General features: G+C 53.2%; 1 protein-coding gene and 1 pseudogene across 1 annotated transcript; one reads left to right on the forward strand and one right to left on the reverse strand.

Annotated features, from left to right (window-relative positions):
• Window positions 1-710: 710 nt before the first annotated feature.
• LOC136319046 (tumor necrosis factor receptor superfamily member 10B-like) lies at window positions 711-18,741 on the forward strand. Its single transcript, XM_066252310.1, is given in 13 exon segments — window positions 711-758; window positions 1,310-1,448; window positions 5,144-5,225; window positions 6,768-6,893; window positions 10,210-10,324; window positions 12,114-12,190; window positions 13,477-13,605; window positions 13,947-13,985; window positions 15,045-15,070; window positions 15,949-16,242; window positions 16,848-16,890; window positions 17,518-17,707; window positions 17,709-18,741. Coding segments are annotated over 12 exon segments (1,323 nt in total). The 5' UTR covers window positions 711-758; window positions 1,310-1,358; the 3' UTR covers window positions 17,821-18,741.
• Window positions 18,742-23,852: 5,111 nt separating this feature from the next.
• Window positions 23,853-24,379, reverse strand: LOC136320939 (large ribosomal subunit protein uL15-like; annotated as a pseudogene).
• Window positions 24,380-24,620: the final 241 nt, after the last annotated feature.

The raw sequence follows: 24,620 nt of genomic DNA on the forward strand, positions 1-24,620 counted from the left end.
AGGCTCATCTGAGAAAGCAATCAGTGAACAACTAAGGAGCCTGAACTAGGAGTTGATGCTTCTGATTTCTCTCCCTTCCTGTCTGTCTGTCACCCTCTCTCAAAAAAAAAAAAAAGAAAAGAAAATTCTGTCCTACAAGTGACATCAGCAGGCGTCTCTTTAGACTGCTCCTACATTCTTGCTGGGACTGAAAGAACGTGACGTTGAGGGGAAAGGTGAGGCCATAGAGGACTAGAGGGCTCTGTCCGAGGCGACTCCTGTCCTTACCCAATGGGGAGATTCGGGCACAGACAGGGAGGCGAGGGAGACACAGTGACGCTTGTACAAGGACCGCCATGGTTGTCAGCAGCCCCAGGCGCGGGGAGAGGCTGAAGCAGAGTCCCTCTCGCTCAGAGAAACATCTGCGACACCTTGATGCAGGACTTCCAGCCTCCGGGACGGTGAGGCCCTCCCTGCACGTCTGTGGTTTAAGCCGCGGGGTGTGGGGCTTTGTCAGGGCCGCCCCGGCCAACTGACCCAGGGTCCCTCCGGGTGGCCTGCCTGCCCCTCTCTCCCCCCCCAGACTAGGAAAGTCCCTTTGTCGGGAATCGAACGGATCAGAGGCTCCGCCCACCTTTGGACCGGGACAGCCTACAAATCAGTTCCCCGCGGCTCCGCCCGCGGACATCAGTCAGCTGACCTACCCAGGCCATCACCCCATTCATTCCGCAGTCGGCGCCATGTCTTGGTGGCGATTACTTCTGCTGCTACCCGTCCAGGTGAGTGAGTAGGTTCTGGATTGGATGAGGCCTCCCCATCCCGACTCCTGCGGGACTGACGGGGTCCCCCCTCCTCTGGGAATGAACGGGGTCCCCCGCCCCCACTCCTCCAGGACTGACGGAGTCCCCCCTCCTCTGGGAATGAACGGGGTCCCCCGCTCCCCACTCCTCCGGGACTGGACGGGGTCCCCCCTCCTCTGGGAATGAACGGGGTCCCCCGCCCCCACTCCTCCGGGACTGGACGGGGTCCCCCCTCCTCTGGGAATGAACGGGGTCTCCCGCCCCCACTCCTCCGGGACTAGATGGAGTCCCTCCACCCCCACTCCTGCGGGTCTCAAGGCCGCCGAGGGAGTCGGGCGCGGGTGGGAAGGCTAAGGGACCTAAGGGGTCCCCCGAACCCAGGCGCACCCCGGCCGGCTCCGCCCCGATCCTGCGGAGCCGGAACACGAAGGCGGGCGCCCTGGTGGGAGACACGCTGGCGCAGCGTGCGCGTGGGCCCGAGATGTCGCCCCCTTTATTTTGAGGGAAGTTGAGTGGAGATTTTGTCCCAGGACTAGACGGTCTCTCGGTTGCCAGAAGTTCCGCGGGTGATGAAATCGGATGTTGACGCATGCGCCGTTGGTATGCGGCGGGAGCGCTGGGGGAGGGCTCAAACCTACAACCTGGAAACCCACCGCCCTAGGACGCGAGGTGATGTCTTTCTCATTTATTGATTTGAAAAAGAGGGGAAGGCGGTTGAGGTAGAGAGAAAGAACAGGAGGATCTGTTGTTCCACTTATCTGCGCATTCAGGGGTGGATCTATGTGCCCTGACCAGGGATGGAACCCTGGCCGGGCTGTGTCGGGTACAAGGTCTCAGCTGAGCTACTAGGTCTGCAAGATACTGTTTTTAATAAAAAGTGGGGTTTTCCTCGTTAGCCAGTGTTCACTCGGAATGCAGCCCTGCACTTGGCCTGAACGGCTCCCAGCCTCACGCCCGAGCCTCCCAGCGCTGGTTCCAGTAAAACTTTACTCACAAAAGCAACCGGGGTCCTGGCCGGTTGGCTCAGTGGTAGAGCGTCGGCCTGCCGTGCAGGGGTCCTGGGTTTGATTCCTGGCCAGGACACACAGGAGAAGCGCCCATCTGCTTCTCCACCCCTCCCCCTCTCCTTCCTCTCTGTCTCTCTCTTCCCCTTCCGCAGCCAAGGCTCCATTGGAGCAAAGTTGGCCCAGGCACTGAGGATGGCTCTGTGGCCTCTGCCTCAGGTGCTAGAATGCCTCTGACTGCAATGGAGCAACACCCCAGATGGGCAGAGCATCGCCCCCTGGTGGGCATGCGGGTGGATCCCCGATGGGCGCGTGCAGGAGTCTGTCTGACTGCCTCCCCATTTCCAACTTCAGAAAAATACAAAAACAAAACAAAACAAAAAAAACCACCAAAAACAAAAAAGCAACCGGAGTTTGACGATTTGTTACTTTTAAAACTATTTGCATTACATGGCATCTATCTTTTCTTTTTCATCTATTAATTGATTTTAGAGAGAGAGGGAAGGAGAGAGAAAGGGAGAGGGAAACATCAACTTGTTATCAACCCATTTCTGCGTTCGGTGGTTTATTTCCTGTACGTGCCCTGGCCGGGGATCAAACCCGCAACCTTGGGGTATAGGGACGGCGCTCCAGCCGACTGAACTACCCGACCAGCACATAGCATTTATCTTCATTGCTGAATTTTGAGGGGAGAGGGCTTACATTTTGCCATGTCGTGCCCTGGGAGGTCAGGGGGTGTTGGAATGCAGGACGCATCCTTTTGGGCGCCAGGGTGCCGACCACAGCGCAGCTGAAGGGAGCAGCGGCCCTCAAAGGCCACCCTCAGAGGGGGAGGGCTGGAGGGGGAGCTGCTGAGGAAGGACAGGAGCTGGGAGAATGGGCGGTGTGGGGAGGGGCAGGGACCAGAAATGCGACTTCAGGGGCAGCCAGGTGGGGCTGGGGCGGGGCCCTGGGTGCTGGAGGCCAGGACACAGCTGCCCTCAGTGTTCTTCCAGACTCGGAGGGACCGGCAGGACCAGCGTGGGCTGAGATGGCGGGATTGATAGCCTCCCTGTTCTTGGCCTGGCCGGGTGCCCAAAAGCAAAGACACGCCCTCTTGTCTGAGCCTCTTTTCCTCTTTGAGAACGCTTTTAATTTTAACGTTTCATTCTGCAATAACTCTAGAAATTACCAAAATAATCCAAATGATTGCACGATGATGCAAATGTACTAAATGCCGCTGTATTCGCTGGTCACGTTTATTTTTTTAATTGAATTTAGCGAGAGAGGAAGGGAGGGAGGGAGGGACGGAGAGAGGAACATCTTTCTGTTCCTATATGTGCCCTGACCAGGGATCGAACCTGCAACCCTGTCATGTCAGGACGATGCTCTAACCAACTGAACTATCCAGTCAGGCCTAGAAATAGTCACTTTCAAGTGCCTTGAATTTGAACCCACTTTTAAAAATTACCTTCCATAAAGAAAACAATAAAATAAACCAGCACACAGACTTGTGTCGCTCCCGCTCAGATGCCACAAAGGTAACAGCATCGCAGGCCCTGGCTGTGCAGTGATCGGATCAGGTGACGTGAGGGTCATGCTGGGATTGGGTCTGCAGGCCACCTTCGTATTTGGGCAGCTGTTGCCATGGTGTCCTGAGTAGACTGGAGCCCTTCCTCAGTCTGCCTTTCCTTCTGGGACCATAATAACACTGTTGAAATGTACAGCCAGCCATGGCTGGTTGGTTCAGTGGATAGGGCATTGGCCTGGCGTGCAGAAGACCCAGGTTCAATCCCTGGTCAGGGCACACAGGAGAAACACCCATCTGCTTCTCTCCCGCTTCTCTCTCTCTCCCTCTAGCAGCCGGTGGCATGATTGTGTCAAGCATCAGCCCCAGGCGCTGAGGATGGCTCAGTTGATTCGAGCATCGGCCCCAGACGGGGTTGCCAGGTGGATCCTGGTCCAGGCACATGTAGGAGTCTGTCTCACTATCCCTCTCCTCTCACTTAAAAAAGAGAAAAAAGGAAAAGAAAAGCACGGCCAATGATTTAATTGAATACTTGCCAATTTGGGTTTGCCTGATGGTTTCTTGTGAATAAATAAATCCCAGTTAGGCATGTGCTTTTTTGTGTTTGTGTGTTTTTGTTTTTCAAGAGAGAGAGGAAGAGAGAGAGATGAGAAGCATCAACTCGTAGTTGTGGCACCTTAGTTTGTCACTGATTGCTTCTCATACGTGCCTTAACGAAGGGGGGTGCTCAACACAAGCCAGTGACCTTGAGCTTCAAGCCAGTGACCATGGGATGTTGTCTGTGATCCCACATTCAAGCCAACAACCTTGGGGTTTCAAACCTGGGACTTCAGCATCCCGGGTCAACGCTCTATCCACTGCACCAGCAATGGTCAGGTCTCAGCTAGGCACCATCTCAAGAGACACAGTGCTCATGACATCGATGTGTCCCTTTACTGGCTTGTTGACTGTGATGACTTAGTTCACGTGCTCTTTGCCGGAATCCCTCACCATTAATTCCTGTGGTTCTGTTACTCCCGTGGTGTTTGCAAACTGGATTTTCTTCTTGAACCTCCCTACCCACCTCATTCTGCTCCATTGTTTCCTTCATTTTCCCCAAACAAAAATGCAGCGTAAACTGACAGCAGACTCTATTTTCATTTGCAGTGAAGAGGAGAAAAGCATCTGGGGACAGCAAAGAAGGACAGTAAAAGCCAGAATCAGGAAGGAAGAAAAGAAAAAGAAAGTAGGGTGTTAAAAACATCAATTAAGAGGGTAGACAGAAATCTAAATACAGGAGCCACCCAGGACGTACACCTGTACATAGACATAGGTTAGACACATCTGTGGGTTATCAGGCTGAATGAGGAAGAAAAACTTAGTGTTGGGTGTTTTTAGAGCCAAGCCTCAAAGGAAGGACACAGGACACCCTGAGTGACGCAAGTGGGAGACGAAGGGGGAGACAGGTGACGGGCACTGTCCCGTAAGGACGGCGGGAGTGGCATTCTCAGAATGGGACACGAGGGGACTCAGGCAGGAAGGGAGGTCCCATGCAGCTGCTGAGACAGCCAACTGCGTCCTGGAGCAAAGACTCAGGTCCGAGGCTGCCTAGCAGGCGGGCCCTGGTTCTAAAGGTGCAGGGGATGCGATATCCACGACCATGTGCCTCAGGAAACTACAGATGGCCCCGCGTTACACCTGCCCCACAGAGCAAGTGCAAGGACACAGGCATGTAAGACTGTGTTCCCGTGATGGGCACAGTGCCTGGTGGGTGGCCGTCCACCTTGGCTGACATGTGTCTATGCAGGGGACGTGTACGTCCATCCGGCTCAGAGGCCTCTCTTGATTAACCCAGTCTCCCTTTGTGATTGAAGGTGATCATAGGAACCAACGTGAACCAATGTGAACCTAACCAGTATGAGCTGGGGAACCGCTGCTGTGACCTCTGCCCCCCTGGTGAGTGTCAGGACGTCTTCCTGGGCCCTGGGCAGACCTGACCTGGGAGTGGGGGCTCAGCCCCTTGTGCAGAGCTGCAGGCCGCCCTGGGTGGGGAGTACCAGGTGGGCGGGCCTCACCTGAGCAGTTACCCACCCACCCACTGCAGGGCTCTGTTGTGATCAGAGGGGTCTCTGTGCTTACTCTGACATTGGTGAGGTGCATTCACAGAGCTTGGAGGACAGAAGTGGGGTGCGTGCCCAGGGTGGACACTCCCCCTGAGCATCCTGTCAGGAGCGTCCCCCTCTCAGGGGAAGTGTGAAGGACACCTGTGGTCGGTAGCTCTAGTGAGTGGCTGCTGCTGCCAGCACGCCCAGCTAATCCACGGAGTTTCACTCACAATCATGAAGATGCTCTGAATTATCCCGTAACGCAGCGGGGGCCCCAGGCTCCAAGGGCCTGCTCTGCCCTCCCTCCCACCACATCCCCTCATTGTCGGTCAGGACCAGGCTCCTGGGCCTTTGTGGAATGTGATCAAGGCCACGGCCCCCACACTGCACCCCCATCTACACACACAGGCTGCTGCGCACACACTATCAGTGCCCCTACCTTCTAGGGTCTCCTCTTAGAAAGACACAGCCACACACCTGCACCCCCGCTGTCTGAGCCCCACCCACACCGCCACATGCCTCCCTTTAGCCATGAGTCTGAGCCGTACGGGGCTCCCAGCTCAGGGACTGAACCCCACACACAGCTGCTCACACACCACCAGTCCATACAGTACACACTTCTACAGGTATGCGTATCTATGCAGGCACACACCCGTGTGCACACACACCTGTAATACACTGCACACACATATGTACACCTATGAATAAAAGGCACAGTTTGTCTAACGTGAAACCTTTGAGCTCTCAACATGCATGCAAACGGCACGTTGTTATAGCCTCAGGGACAGTCTTTGCACAAGGTGGGAGCTAGTCCTCCGGGTTCCTGCGGGCCCAGCACCTGTTTCTAGGTCTCCAGGCTCCACAGGAAACTGTCCCGGAAGCTGCTGAGCGGCCCCGGGTGGGTAGAGGCACAGGAGGTCGGCTGGGCTCCAGTGTGCACCCTGCGAACCCCTCCTGCCCGAGCTGGGCCCCAGTGCACCCTGAGAACCCCTCCTGCCTGAGCTGGGCCCCAGTGCACCCTGAGAACCCCTCCTGCCCGAGCTGGGCCCCAGTGCACCCTGAGAATCCCTCCTGCCTGAGCTGGGCCCCAGTGCACCCTGAGAACCCCTCCTGCCCTAGCTGGGCCCCAGTGTACCCCAGTGCACCCTGAGAACCCCTCTTGCCCGAGCTGCAGGGTATCGGGAACACCTGGGCTGACTCAGGTTTCCAGGTCCTGGGATACTTGAGGCCAGGTACCATCCAGTACATTCCGAGGAGCTAGGAGGTGAGGGTTGGCGCTGTGCTGGGGACTGGCCATCAGGTGCTAAAGGACCTCCTGGGACAGAGGCCTCAGCGACCAGGTGAGTCTGTTTCTCAAGCCGCAACCTTACGTATGTCCCCACCCCTCCCACAGGCTACTTTGTCAGTGGATCCTGTGACATGAAGCACCTCAAACAGTGTAGTCCGTGCCCACCTGACACCTTCATGCCCTACGACAATAGGGAGAGCGAATGCAAAAAGTGTTCCCGGTGCCGTCATGGTAAGTACGCTGTTCTCAGGCATGCGGGGTCCTTTGGATTTTTTTTTTAATTTTTTAATTTTTTACAGAGACTGAGTCAGAGAGGGATAGACAGGGGCAGACAGACAGGAACAGAGAGATGAGAAGCATCAATCATTAGTTTTTCATTGTGCATAGCAACACCTTAGTTGTTCATTGATTGCCTTCTCAAATGTGCCTTGACCGCGGGCGTTCAGCAGACCGAGTAACCCCTTGCTGGAGCCAGCGATCTTGGGTTCAAGCTGGTGAGCTTTTGCTCAAACCAGATGAGCCCACGCTTAAGCTGGTGACCTCGGGTCTCGAACCTGGGTCCTCTGCATCCCAGTCTGATGCTCTATCCACTGCACCACCACCCGGTCACACATTCTTTGGATTTTAAAGCACACACCCCTTCTACCAGGCTGTAGAGCTCACCCCAAGAGCAGTCATTACAGATGAGCAGGGTGATGGGGTTGCCAGGTCCCCATCACAGGGGCACGTTTACCAGGACAAAACGTGTCTGCAGTTAAAGAATCCTCTTAGCTAGAAGGATTTCAGAGCTGCCGTCTACAAGAATAGCACACAGACGTTTGCCTCAGGTTCCATATATCAGCAACAAAGTGGTTTTAAAAATATAACTGTAGCCTGACCAGGCGGTGGCGCAGTGGATAGAGCATGGGACTGGGATGCAGAGGACCCGGGTTCGAGACCCCGAGGTCGCCAGCTTGAGCGCGGGCTCATCAGGTTTGAGGAAAAGCCCACCAGCTTGAACCCACGGTCGCTGGCTCCAGCAAGGGGTTACTTGGTCTGCTGAAGGCCCGCGGTCAAGGCACGTATGAGAGAGCAATCAATGAACAACTAAGGTGTTGCAATGCACAATGAAAAACTAATGATCGATTCTTCTCATCTCTCTCCATTCCTGTCTGTCTGCCCTGTCTATCCCTCTCTCTGACTCTCTGTCTGTCTCTGTAAAAAATAAAATAAATAAATAAATAAAAATTAAAAAATATATAACTGTAGAGAAAAGATACCATTATTTTTTACAAAAGCAAAAAAGAAGATAACTTTAGAATTAATCTAACAGAGGATGTGTTGGGTGTTTATGTGAGCAAACAACATTTAAGAAAACCTGAAAGCTCTGAGGATAAGAGGATGAGAAAGAAGATACAACGTTTCAAAGATGTCAGTTACAGGGAAAGAATCTCAGGATCAGTGCATTCTGAAGGAAAATCTCAGCACAGGGTGTGCACCTCATTCCGACAATTTTATGTTTTATTTTTTTATTCAGTGAGAGGAGGGAAGGCAGAGAGACAGACTCCAGCATGCACCACCACCAGGATCCATCCGGCAAGCCCTCTAGGGGGCTATGTTCTGCCCATCTGGGGCGTTGCTCCGTTGCTCAGTAACCGAGCACTTCTTAGTGCCTGAGGCAGAGGCCTTGGAGCCATCCTCAGTTCCCGGGGCCAACTCACTCCAATCCAGCCATGGCTGCAGGAGGTGGAGAGATAGAAGCAGATGGGTGCTTCTCTTGTGTGCCTTGACCAAGAATTGAACCCAGCACATCCATAGACTGGGCTGATGCTCTACCACTGAGCCAACCAGCCAGGGCTTATTTTTATTTTTTAAAAATATTTATTGATTGGCCTGACACTGTAGTGGTGCAGTGGATCAAGCATCAATCTGGAATGCTGAGGTTGCTGGTTCAAAACCCTGGGCTTGCCCGGTCAAGGCACATATGGGAGTTGATGCTTCCTGTTCCTCCCCCCCTTCTGTCTCTCTCTTTATCTCTCTCTCTCTTTCTCTCTTCTCTAACGTGAGTAAATAAAAATAATTAAAAAATATTTTTGATTGGTTTCAGTAAAAGTGTAAGGGAGGGAAAGAGAGAGAGAGAGACAGGAACATCAAGCTGTTCCTGTCTGTGCTGTGACCAGGGATTGAACCTGCAACCTCTGCTATCTGCCAGGGCCGTATACATTTTATTTCTGAAAAAACAAGAAGCCTTACCAGGCAGTGGTACAGTGGAGGACCCAGATTTGAAACTCCGAGGTCACCAGCTTGAGCCCAAGGTTGCTGGCTTGAGCAAGGGCTCATTCAATGTGCTGTGCCCCCTCTCTGGTCAAGGCATATATGAGAAAGCAATCAATAACTAAGGTGCCACAACAAAGAATTGATGCTTCTCATCTCTCTCTCTTTCTGTCTGTCTGTCCCTATATGTCCCTCTCTCTGACTCTGTCACAAAAAAGAAGGAAGGAAGAAAGGAGGGAGGAGGGATGGAGGGAGGGAGGGAGGAAGGAAGGAAGGAAGGAAGGAAAGAAGGAAGAAGGGAGGGAGGGAGGAAGGAAGGAAAAGGAAAAAACAGGAATATTCATGAAACTTGATACACTGACAGCATGAACACAAGCTAGCTCCGGGTACCCACATACTAAGATTTGAAGAGACAAGAAGACGGCTCAGCTCGGTATCACGAGTTCAAAGGGTGCCTACGCCGCTGCCCACCACCCGTCCCTGCCTGTCTCCCCCTGGGCTGGCTCTTCCCCATGTCCGCTGACACTGGGGACAGTATGTAATGGCATCACAAGGAGCCACCCAGTGTCCACTGACAGAGGAGTGGGTATAAATCCTGTGTGAGTTTGCATAGTGTCCCCCAGTGACACTAGACCATGACAACAGGACTGAGCCCCAAAGGAGTGGACAGTTGCCCAGCATGGTACGTTCGGCTGCACTGACGTGGGGCTGGAGGTAAAATCACAGAGGGCTGACTCGGGGGTGTGGGGTCGGGGCCCCAGGGGTGTGGGTGACGGTCTTGGTCTCAGACTGGGCTGTGGTCCCTCTCATGTTTATTTCATGTCACATGTAGCTCATGGTTCTTCCAGTGGGTCAGAAGGGAAGACGGGACAGCTGGACAGAGGTGTTTGGAAACCCTGCCTGTCTGTAAAGCATCAGCGTGGGAGGAGGTCTGGCGGGCTGCGGCGGTCGCCCCTGTGCCCGGAAGGGTGTCATCAGTGTGACCGCAGAGCTGTCCCAGTGGGTGTGGGTGCAAGGGGTTCTCTGCGGTCCGTTCTCTGTGTGCTGCTGGCAATACTCATAGCAAAGGAGCAGACAGGAATAATCTGGGGTGTCTCTGAGGTGTGGCTCGGTCCTTCTTGCTCCTCCACAGTCACCCCAGTTGCAGGAAATCCGGTCTGATTGTTACCTCGCCCCTAAACGTTAGAAAGGACGGAGTGAGCAGGTCAGTTCCGGTGACTAAGGGGCCAGACATGCCAGCATAGCCAGGGACAGAGTCCCAGCCCTGGTGACTGACCCCCTGCCTTCCCTCTAGACGACCAGGAGATGGTGAGTGACTGCGACCGGTACAGAGACCGGCGGTGTCAGTGTAAGACCGGGACCTACTGCGACTCCGAGGACTGCACAGAGAACTGCAATCGCTGTACCAGGTGTGTCAGCCTTGGGGCACGGGGCCATCCAATAACCTGGGTCCAGCTCCCCCATCCACCACTTGTCCTCTGTGGGTCACTTATGCAGCTGCCCCCTGGGTTTCCCCATCTGTGAAATGGTAGCACCAGCCACCAGGAGGAGCCATTCTGTAGATTAAATTAAGCAAATGGCAGGGCTGACTCAGTTCATCCACTGACTCCTAGATCCCCTGATTCCACAGACAACAGTGCCCCCTGCAGTCTGCAGGTGGAACTGCGGGTTCAAGCCCCAGCAGTGCTGGAGTCAGTCAGCACATGGACAGTGACGGTTCCATGAGGGGCAGAGGGCGCAGAGCTGCCTTTACAGACAGGTCTCTGCAGCAAGGTGGGGAGGGAGGGAGGACGAAAGCCATACAAAGTTCCAGAGGATGGGAGCTCTGGGCTGGGAGAAAGGCAGAACTGTGTCCCAGGAATGACCATTGTCACTGCGTGCGTGTCCCGGGTCCATCTGTATCAAAGCACCACAACTGGACACTTTCAAAACCAACAGGAATGACTCTCCTGCAGTTCTGCAGACCGGGAGTCCGCCGTCCAGGTGTGGCAGGGCCACGCTCCCTCCGAAGGCTCTGGGGAGGATCCTTCCGGCCTCTGCGGCTCTCAGCTTTGGGTGGGGCCAGCGCTCCTTGGTGCCCCTGTGCTCCTAGACGCATTGCTCCGACCTCTGCCTCTGTCTGCACGTCACCCTCTCCGTGTGCTGTCTCCTCTCTGCATCTAGAACGCTCTGCATATAGACTGCTCTCTGCATATAGACTGACCTCTGCATATAGACTGCTCTCTGCATATAGACTGATCTCTGCATATAGACTGCTCTCAGCATATGGACTGCTCTCTGCATATAGACTGCTCTCTGCATATAGACTGCTCTCTGCATATAGACTGACCTCTGCATATAGACTGCTCTCTGCATCTAGAACGCTCTGCATATAGACTGCTCTCTGCATATAGACTGCTCTCTGCATCTAGAACGCTCTGCATATAGACTGCTCTCTGCATATAGACTGCTCTCTGTATATGGACTGCTCTCTGCATATAGACTGACCTCTGCATATAGACTGCTCTCTGCATACAGACTGCTCTCTGCATACAGACTGCTCTCTGCATATAGACTGCTCTCTGCATATAGACTGCTGTCTTTAAGGGCCATGGTCATTGGTTAAGACCTGCCTTACTCCGGTATGAGCTCACCTGACTAGAGCATGTCTACAAAGACCCTGCTTCCAAATAAGGTTTCATCCTGAGATGCTGGGTGGGCCTGGGCTTGGGGGAATCTTCCAGGGAGATAACCCAGAGGTGGAGAGAGCACTTGCAGAACAGTGCAGTCTGTGGGGTGCATTGGAGGCCCCTTAGTACACGCCGGCCAGGCTGACCGGTGGGCTCACTCATGTGCCTGACGAGTGGGCAGTCAGAGCTGCCTGCGGGTCTGGTCTGCTCAGGGCTCTGGCTTCTCTCTACTCGCTCGCCTGTGCCCTTCTCCGTGGGCTCCAGCTGTGGACCGTCTTCCCTCTTGGAAGAGATGTGGCGACCGCAGGTCCACACTCGCACCACACAGCTTTTTCTAGGAGCAGGTGGAGCGGGACCCCTTCCCCGGGAACCACCGAGCATTCCCAGGTTCTGCTCTCTTTGGAGCACACTGGGCCAGATAGCTGGGGAATGCCAGGCACCGAGAGCCCAGGGCGGGGGGAGGTCCCGGGGCCTGGGCGGGGCCTGAGCCCGGAGATCACACTCAGGTTTCCTCCCTCTTTCTGGTCAGATGTAAAGGTGCCACCCTCCAGACATGCAATGCCACCATGGATACTGTGTGTGCCACGGACAGAAACCCAGAGCCAGGTAGGAAGCCGCTCCAGGGCCCAGGCGGGGACGGGGGTGCAGGGGGCCCGAAAGCCTGTGCCTCTTGGGTTAAGTCTGGGCAAGGCCCGTGCCCATTTTTATGTGGGTTTCATGGTTGTATCTGGGATTCTTTCTCATTTATAACTCAGGATGCAGACCCTTTATTCTAGAAATGTCTCCTCCCAGTCAGGGTACCTCTGTACCAGTTTGTGGGGGGTTGTGGTAGACCGAGGTTCCTCCTGGTAACATGGTCTGGTCTGTCCCCACTTTCCTATGTTTGCTGCTCTCTGATCCCCTGTGAGAAGTCTTTCCTTATCCCAAGATGTTGCTCATATGATCGCAGAATCTTTCTTATTTCATCTGACAATGACGCTGGCATTGGTGTGTTCGTGGTGTGAGGCAGGTGTTGTGGCTCCATGTGGTTTGTGCACACACACACAGATGACGGAGCACCGTGTGGGGAACATCGACCCTTCCCCCAGTCTCGGTGTCACCTGGTCGTAAACCAAGCGCCTGAGTACATCCATCTGGGACTTTCTATCTGTCCTTGGACATGACACCATATTTCCACAGTATTCTCGGAGCTGCTCTTGTACTTTGGGGTATCAATTTATAGTTCTGAATTAGCTTGTCGATTTCCATAAAATGATTTGAAATCATCCATTTAAAGAATATCTTAATGCCAAAATAAGATATATTCGTTAGGGCCTGATCTGATTCTAAAGAGAAGCCATTGGAGCATCAGTGGCTTCATGTGGAAGAGTCCTACGTCCCTCTGTTCTCGTGGGGTGGCCACGTGTCCACGCTCCGATTGGCCTGTAGCTTTTCCGTCTGTGCCTCCTGTTGGTGCTGTAATGTCACCAGCGTGAGGACAGGGCACCAGAGTGGTCTCAACAGACCTCCCCTGGGGGTGGGCTCTGGCCTGTCCCCTGGGCCGCTGTGGCCGGGCTCTGCTCTACTCAGGACCAGCTGTCGTCCCCCTCTCTCCGGCCGCCAGGCTTTGCCTCCTGCCAGCCCAGGAGGAAGTGACCACTCAAACTAGAGCCCTTTAATGGGACACCACAATCTTGGCCACTCTTGTGGGACTGACTTGGTACTGCCTTCACATTTGGGTCCTCATCTGCGAGCCGGACAGATGAGCCTGTCCTGCCTCCACCCAGAGAGACTTGGGGCCTGGACGTGGAGAACCGTTCCAGCTCCGAAAGCAGGCATTTCCTTCTCTAACGTGTCCCTTGGGGGGTGACATGCTTACCTGACTACGGCTCTCTCTGTCTGCCCCCTTCCAGGAAACCCAGCCAGTGGTTCTGCTGAGAGCTCCTCCTCCTTTGTAAAAGTGGGGGTGCCCATCATCTTTGTCATCTGCCTCCTCATCGGCATCGGCATCGGCATCGGCATCCGCTGCTGTAGAAGACCAGGTAGAGTAGAGTCCGCGCTGCCCCGCAGGGGACACAGGTCAGCAACCAGGTCAGGAACCGCAGGAGGTGCTAGGCGGGGCGTTCTTCATTTAAAACAGAGCTGCGCTCACTTCCTCACTCAGGGGTCCTCGTGCCTGAGCTGGTGCTCTGGGCAGGGCGCCGTGTGCCATGTGCCTGGACCAGGCTCAGGGCTCAGACCAGCACCCCAGGGCAGCGGGCAGGGGCAGGGTGTCCGGGTTTCCTGGCCAGGAAGCTGGAGGAGGCTGGAGCTTCCCACAGGGGGTCGGGGAGGTGAGAGCACTGAGCGTGCTCACTCACTGGGTACTCCCCCTTGTGTGCAGGGCTGAAGGCTTTGCACTGCTTGGCCACTTTCTGGAAAAGTAAGTACATTTCCTTTGTCATGAATGCAGGCATTTCCTCCGTAGAAGTCCTTGTCCAGTTACATCAGTCATAGTCATCTGCTGCGTGATGACGGGACACGCTCTGATCAGCGTGTCCCTAGGCGATTTCATCTTTGTGTAAACATGACTTAGGGCCCGGGCACCTGGAGGGTAGAGCCTGTACCAGGCTGTGTGGTGTAGCCCGTCGCACCTGGGCTTCAGACCTGCAAGCACGTTACTGTGCAGACAGCAGGAGATTAAATCACACAGGGCAGCTTCATCTCATGAGCTGAGTCTAGTGCGTCCATAAAGCAGTAACATAGTTGCTCTGTATTGTTCGGCATGGCTACTGTACGTAATCGTATCTGCTACATTTCAGTGCCGCTGGCAACTAGGTAGGTTTGTTCACACCTGAGTCTCCCCAGCCTTGGGAGAAATGACATGTGGCCCCATGGCAGGACCATGTCACCAGGTGATAGGATGGTTTCAGCTCCATTGTATTCCAGTGCTTGCTCAGTTATCTGTGTGGCCTTTCGTTTTTTATTGTTCTTAAATGTTTTTCTTTGCTAGAGAGTGCTAGGAAGGCCTATTTATTTATTTATTTTACTGAGAGAGAGAGAGAGAGATGCAGAGGGAGAGATAGAGAGGCAGAGAGACAGACAGACAGACAGACAGGAAGGTACAATAGAAAGATGAGAAATGTCAAGTCTTCATTGCAACTCTTGACTTGTGCATTGATTGTTTTCTCGCATGTGCCTTGACCGGGAGGACTCTCGCCGAGCCAATGTCCCCTTGCTCAAGCCAGCGTTCTTTGGGCTTAAACCAGCCACCATGGGGTCATGTCTATGATCCAATGGTCAAGACAGTGGCCCGCACTTGAGCTGGTGTGCCCGTGCTCAAGCCAGTGACCTTTGGGTTTCAAACCTGGTCTTGAGCATACAAGGCCAACGCTCTATCCACTGCTCTGTCGCCCGGTCAGGCATGTGGCCTGTCATTGACTGAAACGTTGTTATGTGGTGCATGACAGCATTTTCATTTCCTTTTCTTTTTGATTTTCAGAAAAGTCGAGTGAGCCAAGCAGCCGTGTGAGTATTCCTGAGAGTGTTGCGGTCGGGTCGTCAGGCCTTGAGGACCGCAGAGAGTCCCCAGGGTGGCAGGAGGCAGCCGGGGTCCCCCCATATACACACCTCAGCATTTGCGGAACCATCTGCACCCCCTCAGCAGATCCTAAACGTTGTGCTAGAGACGACTTCATCTCTGCTGGTCTAGACCCCGGAGTGGAAACTGAGACACTGAGGGCACAGGGCTGTGTCCGGGTTCCCCAGGGCTGTCGAAACAGATGACCCCAAACGTGTGGCTTTAAACACAGGGCCTCCCTGTCTGCCCGCTGTGGAGGCCAGAAGTCTGCAATCCATGTGGGGGAGTTGGCTCCTTCCCAGGCCCTGGGGGGTCCTTCCCGCCCCTCCCCTCACCTCTTCTGCTGGCTGCCAGCAGTCCTGCTGTTCCTTGGCTGTGGACACATCACTCTGGTCTCCGCCTCCGTCCTCACCTGGCCCCCTCCCCCGAGTGACTCTGTGTCTCTGAGTAGCTCTCTCTGGGGACACTCCCTCATCACAGGGATTAGGGACACTGTCATCCCGTGTGGCCTCATCTGCATAGACTCCATTCCAAATAAGACCCCTTCTCAGGTCCCGGCTAGGGTTTAGGATGTGGACATCCCTTTTGGAGTCACCATTCAGCCCATAAGAGACACGTTTGGGAAAAAAAAAAAAGAGAGACACGTTTGGGGAACCCCCAGGGAGCTGGGGACAGAGCTGGACCCTGACCCCGTGAAGCACTCTTCAGTGAAAGTGCACGGCCCTGGTGGTCTACCAGACACCTTGTCATTTCTGTCCCCCTAAACTGGCTTGTATCAGACTGTGCTACTGAATCCTGTCACAAAAAGCATGACTTTGTTTTTTAGTCACTGGGTACCATCCAGCTCAGCACACTGCCGGCTACGGACCCTGAGAGGGGCCCACCTGCCCCGGGCGAGCCCACAACACCACTGCTGCAGGAGGGGGACTCAGCCCTGACACCTGGGGCCGGGACCCGCCCAGGACCCTCAGAGGAGCGTGGGGAGGACACTGAGCTGCAGGAGGTGGTGGCCGGAGGAAGCCAGGCAGCCCCAGAGCAGGAGCTGCAAACTGCTGCTCCCCCGGCCCCGGGGCTGCAGGCTCAGGCCCAGGCGGCAGCCTCCCTCAGGCACCTGGAGCAGGTGAGTGAGCTCCCTGGGAGGGTCTGCGTAACAGTGCGGCCTGCGTTTATAGAGCACCTACTGTGTGCAGGGCTGTGGTAACTGCTCCCTCTGTGCTCTCGTCTGTTCTTGTCTGGGTTTCCTGGGGCGACCACGGCAGAGCACACAGACCAGGCAGCGTAAACACCACAAGTTCACTGTCCCAGTTCGGGAGACAGGATGTCCAAGGTCGAGGTGTCGGCAGGGCTGGTTCCATCCGAGGCCGTGAGGGAGGTTCTGGTCCAGGCGTCTCCCCTGGGACCGGGTCTGGGAGGGGTCAGGGGGACACTCAGAGCATCCGGGCCCTGGACCCTCGCCCTCCAGAGCTGGGGCAGAGGGACAACGCAGTGTTGCCCCAGGCCCAGGCTGTATCCTGGGGGAGTGTGACACAGAGGCAGGTGGCTGTGAGCTCCCTGCTCCCCCTGGGGGGACAGCTGGTGACTTCTGGAGTGTGGTCACAAAGGCTGCCCTGTCCCCACCCACTGCTGCCACACAGACCCAATGACACTTTAGTTTTCTGTGAATTTCCTGCAAGTGTTCACACAGGTGTCTTCTCCCGGTACAATTTCATTGTCTTTTCTCTGCAGCAATATAAACAACAATATTTTCTGAAGGACACGTCCTGTGATGGTAAGTCATTCAAATTCTTCAGTTATAGTGACTGATGAGGTGTAACTCTTTCTTGTTTGGTGTGAATGTCAAGATATAATGTCTGAATTCTGGAAAGGGGAATTATGTAAATAGCCTGGTGCTATTTCTCATCTCATCCTCTCTGACAGCTGTGGGGATCCACCCTCTTTATAGACTTAGATATCAGATGGTCCACAGCCCAGTGAGGCCACAGAACTCAGCCCCAGGTGTCAGATCCTATACTGGGCCCCTGGCATCAGCCTTCTGTCCTGACGCCTCATGGCCACTCTGGTGAGGTGGGAGGAAGGGCGGGGCCGACCCCAGCAGACTCGTTATCCCGCCCAGTCCTGCATTCCTGGGATACCGGGTCCCTTCACGGCTCACTGGCTGCAGAGTGAGGAACAGGCAGGTCGAGAGCCATGGCAGGTCAGGGCTAACCACGGTCACCTGGTCCCATAGCCCCTGCACTTCTTCCAGGTCAGCCTGGGTGGCCCAGGGCCCCCCTCCCCGGTGCCATGGTGTGCCGGCGGAGCCAGGCCTGGAGGAAGGTGGGAACGGTTACAGCGACGCTCCGTGAGCCTTCCGGAATTGTAACCAAGTCTTCCTTTCTGATTTCTGTTTTCTCAGCCAAGAATAAGATCTGTTATGAATTTGTACGTAAGGTTCCAGCGAAAGACTGGAAGATGTTCATGAGGCTTGTCGGACTCGGAGAAAATGACATTGATATTTGTGAACACGAGAACCCAGGGAATCTGAGGGAACAATGTTACAAGATGCTCGTCCGCTGGAAGAACAGGCTGGGAAGGGACGCGTCCCCGAACACTCATGGCGGCCCTCCATAAAATGGAGCTCCATGAGGAATTGCACAATATTATAAACCACTTGGTTGCTGAAAATATCTTAGGGAGGCATGCAGAGACCCCAAAGTAGAGTAACCTCTGGGCACAGGGTGTGACTTTAAGCAGCATCCTGAATGGGGAGGGGTGATCTTCTCTCCTGGGTCTGATCCCATTGGAAGCTTCATGAATCCCAGACGGGGCTCAGCCCCTTTCTTGTCTGCATGGATTTCGTGTGAAGCTTCCAGTGGGAGGTCCGTGCACCAAGAGAGCTTCTTTGCTGGACACGGCCCATCCGGGACTCCTTGTGGCCAGTGTGGCTGACCTGTAGCAGGTCCTAAGGTTACCCAGGGTCCCTAATCTGCTCGGGAATGGACCCCCTTATTGTGCGGGGTGGAGTCCCATTCCACAGACCCTCTTCTAGGCACTGTGGGCAGGAGGGGTTGATGGTTGTCTTCTGTCCCCACCAACTCCTTGATCTCCGAGTTACTGTGTTGTCCACATGCCCTGAACAGAATGTGACATTATTAAGTGGGTGAAATGTACGATCAGTTCAGTGACAGGCAAGCCTGCAGCTGTCCTGGGCTAGCACTAGATCATCTCAGGTGAGGCATGGGGGACAGTTTACAGAGCCATTTTAGAAAAATAATTTTTAGGATTTTACATTTTTTAAATTTTTTATTTTTTTTAGAAAAATGTGTAAGTCTATTTAACATTTTAGAGAGGAGAAAGAGAACGGGGGGAGGAGCAGGAAGGATCAACTCCCATATGTGCCTTGACCTTGACCAGGCAAGCCCGGGGTTTCCAACCAGCAATCAGTGTTCTAGGCCGACACTTTATCCTCTGTGCCACCCCAGGTCTATACAGCCATTTCTTAAGTGCCTTATATTTAAACATCTTGACGCGTAAGATATTGGTGCTATTTAATATATGTTTTAAATTTATTCTTTGCAGGCCCTGGCCGGTTGGCTCAGCGGTAGAGCGTCGGCCTGGCATGCGGGGGACCCAGGTTCGATTCCCGAACAGGGCACATAGGAGAAGCGCCCATTTGCTTCTCCACCCCTCCCCCTCCTTCCTCTCTGTCTCTCTCTTCCCCTCCCGCAGCCAAGGCTCCATTGGAGCAAAGATGGCCCGGGCGCTGGGGATGGCTCCTTGGCCTCTGCCCCAGGTGCTAGAGTGGCTCTGGTCCCGGCAGAGCGACGCCCCTGAGGGGTAGAGCATCACCCCCTGGTGGGCAGAGCCTCGCCCCTGGTGGGCGTGCCGGGTGGATCCCTGTTGGGCGCATGCGGGAGTCTGTCTGACTGTCTCTCCCTGTTTCCAGCTTCAGAAAGATACAAAAAAAAAAAAAATTATTCTTTGCATAATAAAAAACGTATTTTCAGCAGTTGTGTTTTTTGTGTGTCATTCCTGTTGGGTGCATACTCTTGGGTGTGATGTCCTTGGAAGGTGGTGTCCTGCCCAGAGAACGTCACAGACACCAGGGATGTGCCCTGGGGGTGCAGGGGCTCTGGAGTAGAGATCAAAGGCCAGAGAAGCCTCTTGCCTGGTTTGTGGCCTTCCCGAGGGTCTCTGTCTCAGGAAAGGACAGCACAGTCCTTCCAGGGCTCAGCTCAAAATGGGGGCCCCACCCTGCGCCCTCCTCACTCACCCCAACTTCCCCAGTCCTTGGCAACAGTCACAACTCGGCCACTCCTTCCCCTCGAGCACCAAGCATGTTCAACTCCATTAGTCCATCAATGACGTAAATGCCACACCACCCACCCTCTTGTCCAGGAACCTGGGCACCATCTCCACCCACCTCCCACCTGACGCCACTGGAATCAGCATCAGTGGCCTTCTGTGGTCCTTCCACAGCTGTGCTCACCCCACGGGGCCAGTTCACTCCCTGCTGACCACTGATCAGTCTTGCTCCCTGTGGGCTCTCCTGAATCCACGCTGCCTGCACTGGGCAGTTGGAATGAACATCAAAGCACACAGCTGGCCATGCCCTCCTGTCACACCAAGGGTGGAGCTCCCCTAGGGTTGACATTGGAGGAGGTGCCAGCCTCAGCCTGTGCCTTAAGCCCCGTGTCCTGTGGTCACGCTGAGTCTCAGTGCCTTGCTTTTTGCTGGGGCCACGTGCAGGCCAGTCCCCTCTTCCTGGAATGCACGCCCCGTCCATCCCAACCCCTTCCTCTCAGTCTCCTCGGAAGCAGCCATTCCCTCCGAGGAGCCCGATCCAGCCCGGAGAGGCCCTCTGACCACCGGGCCGCAGTGTGTCCCAGGCCATTTGGGTCACTGCTGACTTAAGACACCCATGCCTGAGAAGATCTGTGCTTGAAGCAACCCCGCAGTGGCCAGACTGGAACTCCGCCCCGAACTCCCTGGGGGACCCCGTCTCTGGACTCCTCCTGCTGCACAACACGGAAGGTGGCACGGAGGCGTCTCCTGGCCTCTCCCGTTAACCACAGTCCCTGTCTGTCCTCACAGGGAGCGGGGACGGAAGGGAACACGTGGTGTGTGCAGTCCTGGGGCAGCTCCATCCATTGTCACTTTAGGAGTTGTGGGTTCCAAAACCCTAATGAGAAACACGACATGCACCCCCACGGTCACTGCAGCGTTGTGTGCAATAGTCAGGATCCGGAAACAGCGCAAGTGCCCCTCAGTGGGCGATCCGAGAAAAACCTGTGGTGCAGCCTGACCAGTGGTGGTGCGGTGGATAAAGTGTTGACCTGGAATGCTGAGGTCACGTATTCGAAACCCAGGGCTTGCCCAATCAAGACACATATGAGAGCTACTATGAGTTGATGGTTCCCACCCCTTCCAAGTCTCTCTCTCTCTCTCTCCTTTAAAATCAATAAATAAAACTTTAATTTAAAAAAAGAAAAAAAACCAGCATGCCTGACCTAGCAGTGCGCAGCGGATAGTGCGTGAACTGGGATGCAGAGGACCCAGGTTTGAAACCTCGAAGTCGCCGGCTTGAGCACGGGCTCACCTGGTTTGAGCAGGGCTCACCATCTTGAGGCCAAGGTCACTGGCTCCAGCAAGGGGTCACTCAGTCTGCTGTGGTCCCCTGGTCAAGGCACATATGGGAAAGCAATCAATGTGACTGAATAAAGAAGCTTTGGTACATATATACTACGGAATACTACTCAGCCATAAGAAATGACATTGGATCATTTACATCAACATGGATGGATCTTGATAACATTATACGGAGTGAAATAAGTAAATCAGGAAAAACTAAGAACTGCTTGATTCCAAACATTGATGGGACATGAAAACGAGACTAAGAGACATGGAGAAGAGTATGGTGGTTACGGTGGGTGGGGGGGAGGAGAGGGTGGAGGGGAGGGGCACAAAGAAAACCAGATAGAAGGTGACGGTAGACAATTTACTTCGAGTGATGGGAATGCAACATAATTAAATGTCAAAATGATCTGGAGATGTTTTCTGTGAACATATGTAACCTGATTTATTCATGTCACCCCATTAAAATTAATTAAAAAATTAAAAAAATAAAAATCAATCAATGAACAACTAAGGTGCCGCAACAAAAAATTGAGGCTTCTCATCTCTCTGACTCTGTCTTTGTCACAAACAAACAAACAAACAAAAACCCCAAATACCCAGCACTGGTACGTTTACACAATGGAATACTACACAGCTATGAAAAAGGAAATCTTACCTTTCGGATAGTCCTGAGGATTATTGTGCTAAGTGAGACAAACCAGGTAGAGAAAGACAAATACCATATGATCTCCCTATGTGTGAGGTCTTACAAACACAGTAAACTGAGGAACAAGATAGAAACAGAGGCAGGGACACAGGAAGAGATGGACAGCAGTCAGAGGAAAGGGGGAAGGGGGACGAGATCAAATACATTGTCCTACGTTTCCATGTTTAGCTTCATGATTTTCATTTGCGTGTGATATTCATGTGGACGGCCCGGTCCGTATATAATGTGATATTCATGTGGACTGCCCGGTCCGTATATAATGTGATATTCATGTGGACGGCCCGGTCCGTATATAATGTGATATTCATGTGGACTGCCCGGTCCGTATATAATGTGATATTCATGTGGACTGCCCGGTCCGTATATAATGTGATATTCATGTGGACGGCCCGGTCCGTATATAATGTGATATTCATGTGGACTGCCCGGTCCGTATATAATGTGATATTCATGTGGACTGCCCGGTCCGTATATAATGTGATATTCATGTGGACGGCCCGGTCCTATATAATGTGATATTCATGTGGACGGCCCGGTCCGTATATAATGTGATATTCATGTGGACGGCCCGGTCCTATATAATGTGATATTCATGTGGACGGCCCGGTCCGTATATAATGTGATATTCATGTGGACGGCCCGGTCCGTATATAATGTGATATTCATGTGGACTGCCCGGTCCGTATATAATGTGATATTCATGTGGACTGCCCGGTCCGTATATAATGTGATATTCATGTGGACGGCCCGGTCCTATATAATGTGATATTCATGTGGACGGCCCGGTCCGTATATAATGTGATATTCATGTGGACGGCCCGGTCCGTATATAATGTGATATTCATGTGGACTGCCCGGTCCGTATATAATGTGATATTCATGTGGACTGCCCGGTCCTATATAATGTGATATTCATGTGGACGGCCCGGTCCGTATATAATGTGATATTCATGTGGACGGCCCGGTCCGTATATAATGTGATATTCATGTGGACGGCCCGGTCCTATATAATGTGATATTCATGTGGACTGCCCGGTCCGTATATAATGTGATATTCATGTGGACGGCCCGGTCCGTATATAATGTGATATTCATGTGGACGGCCCGGTCCGTATATAATGTGATATTCATGTGGACTGCCCGGTCCGTATATAATGTGATATTCATGTGGACTGCCCGGTCCGTATATAATGTGATATTCATGTGGACGGCCCGGTCCTATATAATGGCAGGTAGGGAGCGAGCTGCCCAGTGGACGTCTGGCTTACGTGGAGTCAGGGCCAACTTACCAAAGGCCCCACACAGCCCCTGCACTGGCTGAATTAGGAACAGCGGAGTAGCCTGGCCAGGCGGTGGCGCAGTGGATAAAGCGTCGGACTGGGATGCGAAGACCCAAGTTCAAGACCCCAAGGTCGCCAGCTTGAGTGTGAGCTCATCTGGTTTGAGCAAAGCTCACCAGCTTGGACCCAAGGTCGCTGGCTCGAGCAACGGGTTACTCGGTCTGCTGAAGGCCCACGGTCAAGGCACATATGAGAAAGCAATCAATGAACAACTAAGGTGTCACAATGTGCAATGAGAAAGTGATGATTGACTGCTTCTCATCTCTCCATTCCTGTCTGTCTGTTCCTTTCTCTCTCTCTGTCTCTGTAAAACAAACAAAACAACTAAAGTGTTGCAACCTGCAACGAAAAACTAATGATTGATGCTTCTCATCTCTCTGTTCTGGTCTGTCTGTCCCTGTCTAGCCCTCTCTCTGACTCTCTCTTTCTCTGTAAAAAATAAAAAATAAAATTAAATAAAATAAATAAAATAAAATAAAATAAGCATCGCTCCCTGGTGGGCAGAGCATCGCCCCTGGTGGGCGTGCCAGGTGGATCCCGGTTGGGCGCATGCGGGAGTTTGTCTGACTGTCTCTCCCCGTTTCCAGCTTCAGAAAAAATACAATAAATAAATAAATAAATAAATAAATAAATAAAATAAAAGTAATAATAAAACTTTACATTTTATTTGTTTTTTATTTTATTTATCGGTTTTAGAAAGATAGGCAGAGAGACAGGAACCTCAATCTGTCCCTGCATGTGCCCTGACTGGGGATCGAACCGGCAATCTCTGCACATTGTGAAGACGCTCTAACCCACCAAGCTATCCGGCCAGGCAGAAGCTTCACACTTTAAATGAGGTGAACTCCATTATTCCGCTGGCCCTTTTTTTTTTTTTTTTTTAACAGAGACAGAGAGTGAGTCAGAGAGAGGGATAGACAGGGACAGACAGACAGGAACGGAAAGAGATGAGAAGCATCAGTTATCATTTTTTTGTTGTGACACCTTAGTTGTTCATTGATTGCTTTTTCTTTTTTTTCTTTTTTTTCAAAATCACTTAGCATTTAATGGGCTTCCCTCTGTGTAGCTTCAAGCTGCTAGGACACAGGCCCCACCAACACCCTTAATCTCCTCAGCTCTTCTGCTGAGGAATTTGGCTCTCACAATGACAGGCTGCTTTGGGAGCTTCCCTTCCCGAGGGCTCTGTAGTAGCCCGATCGCACCACATCAATGACAGGAGCAGCTCCAGTCTTATTTTTGGCAGCATTTACCCGTATCTGCTCACTGGCCAACGTCCACAGTTTATCAAGGTTAACAGTTGGGCAGAAGCTCTGGTTCCTCTTTAAGTGGTAATGACTCATCCCAGCTTTCCCAAAGTGACCTGGGTGATATTTGTCGAAGTTGATGCTGTGATGACGCAGGCCACCAGCATTACCTCGGCCTCCCGGGTGCTTTCTGCGTTTGCCGAGGTGGCCGTGGCCGTGGCTCACGTGGCCCCGAAGTTTCCGGGTCTTCCTCAGTCTGGAAGGCATGGCAGCTGAAATGCAAGAGCTGATTGCTTTTTCATCTGTGCCTTGACTGCAGGCCTTCAGCAGATGGAGTAAACCCTTGCTCGAGCCACCGACCTTGGACTCAAGCTGGTGAGAATTTGCTCAAACCAGATGAGCCCGTGCTCAAGCTGGTGACCTCGGGGTCTCAAACCTGGATCTTCCGCATCCCAGTCCAATACGCTCTATCCACTGTGCCACCGCCTGGTCAGGCTTATTATTACTTTTAAAAGTGAATGATATCTCAAGAATGCCTTCTTTACCATTCCTCTACACCCTGACTCTTACTTTCTGTTTGCATTTACTTTTA

Source organism: Saccopteryx bilineata, chromosome 1 (assembly GCF_036850765.1).
Source record: "Saccopteryx bilineata isolate mSacBil1 chromosome 1, mSacBil1_pri_phased_curated, whole genome shotgun sequence".
Classification (NCBI taxonomy): domain Eukaryota; kingdom Metazoa; phylum Chordata; class Mammalia; order Chiroptera; family Emballonuridae; genus Saccopteryx; species Saccopteryx bilineata.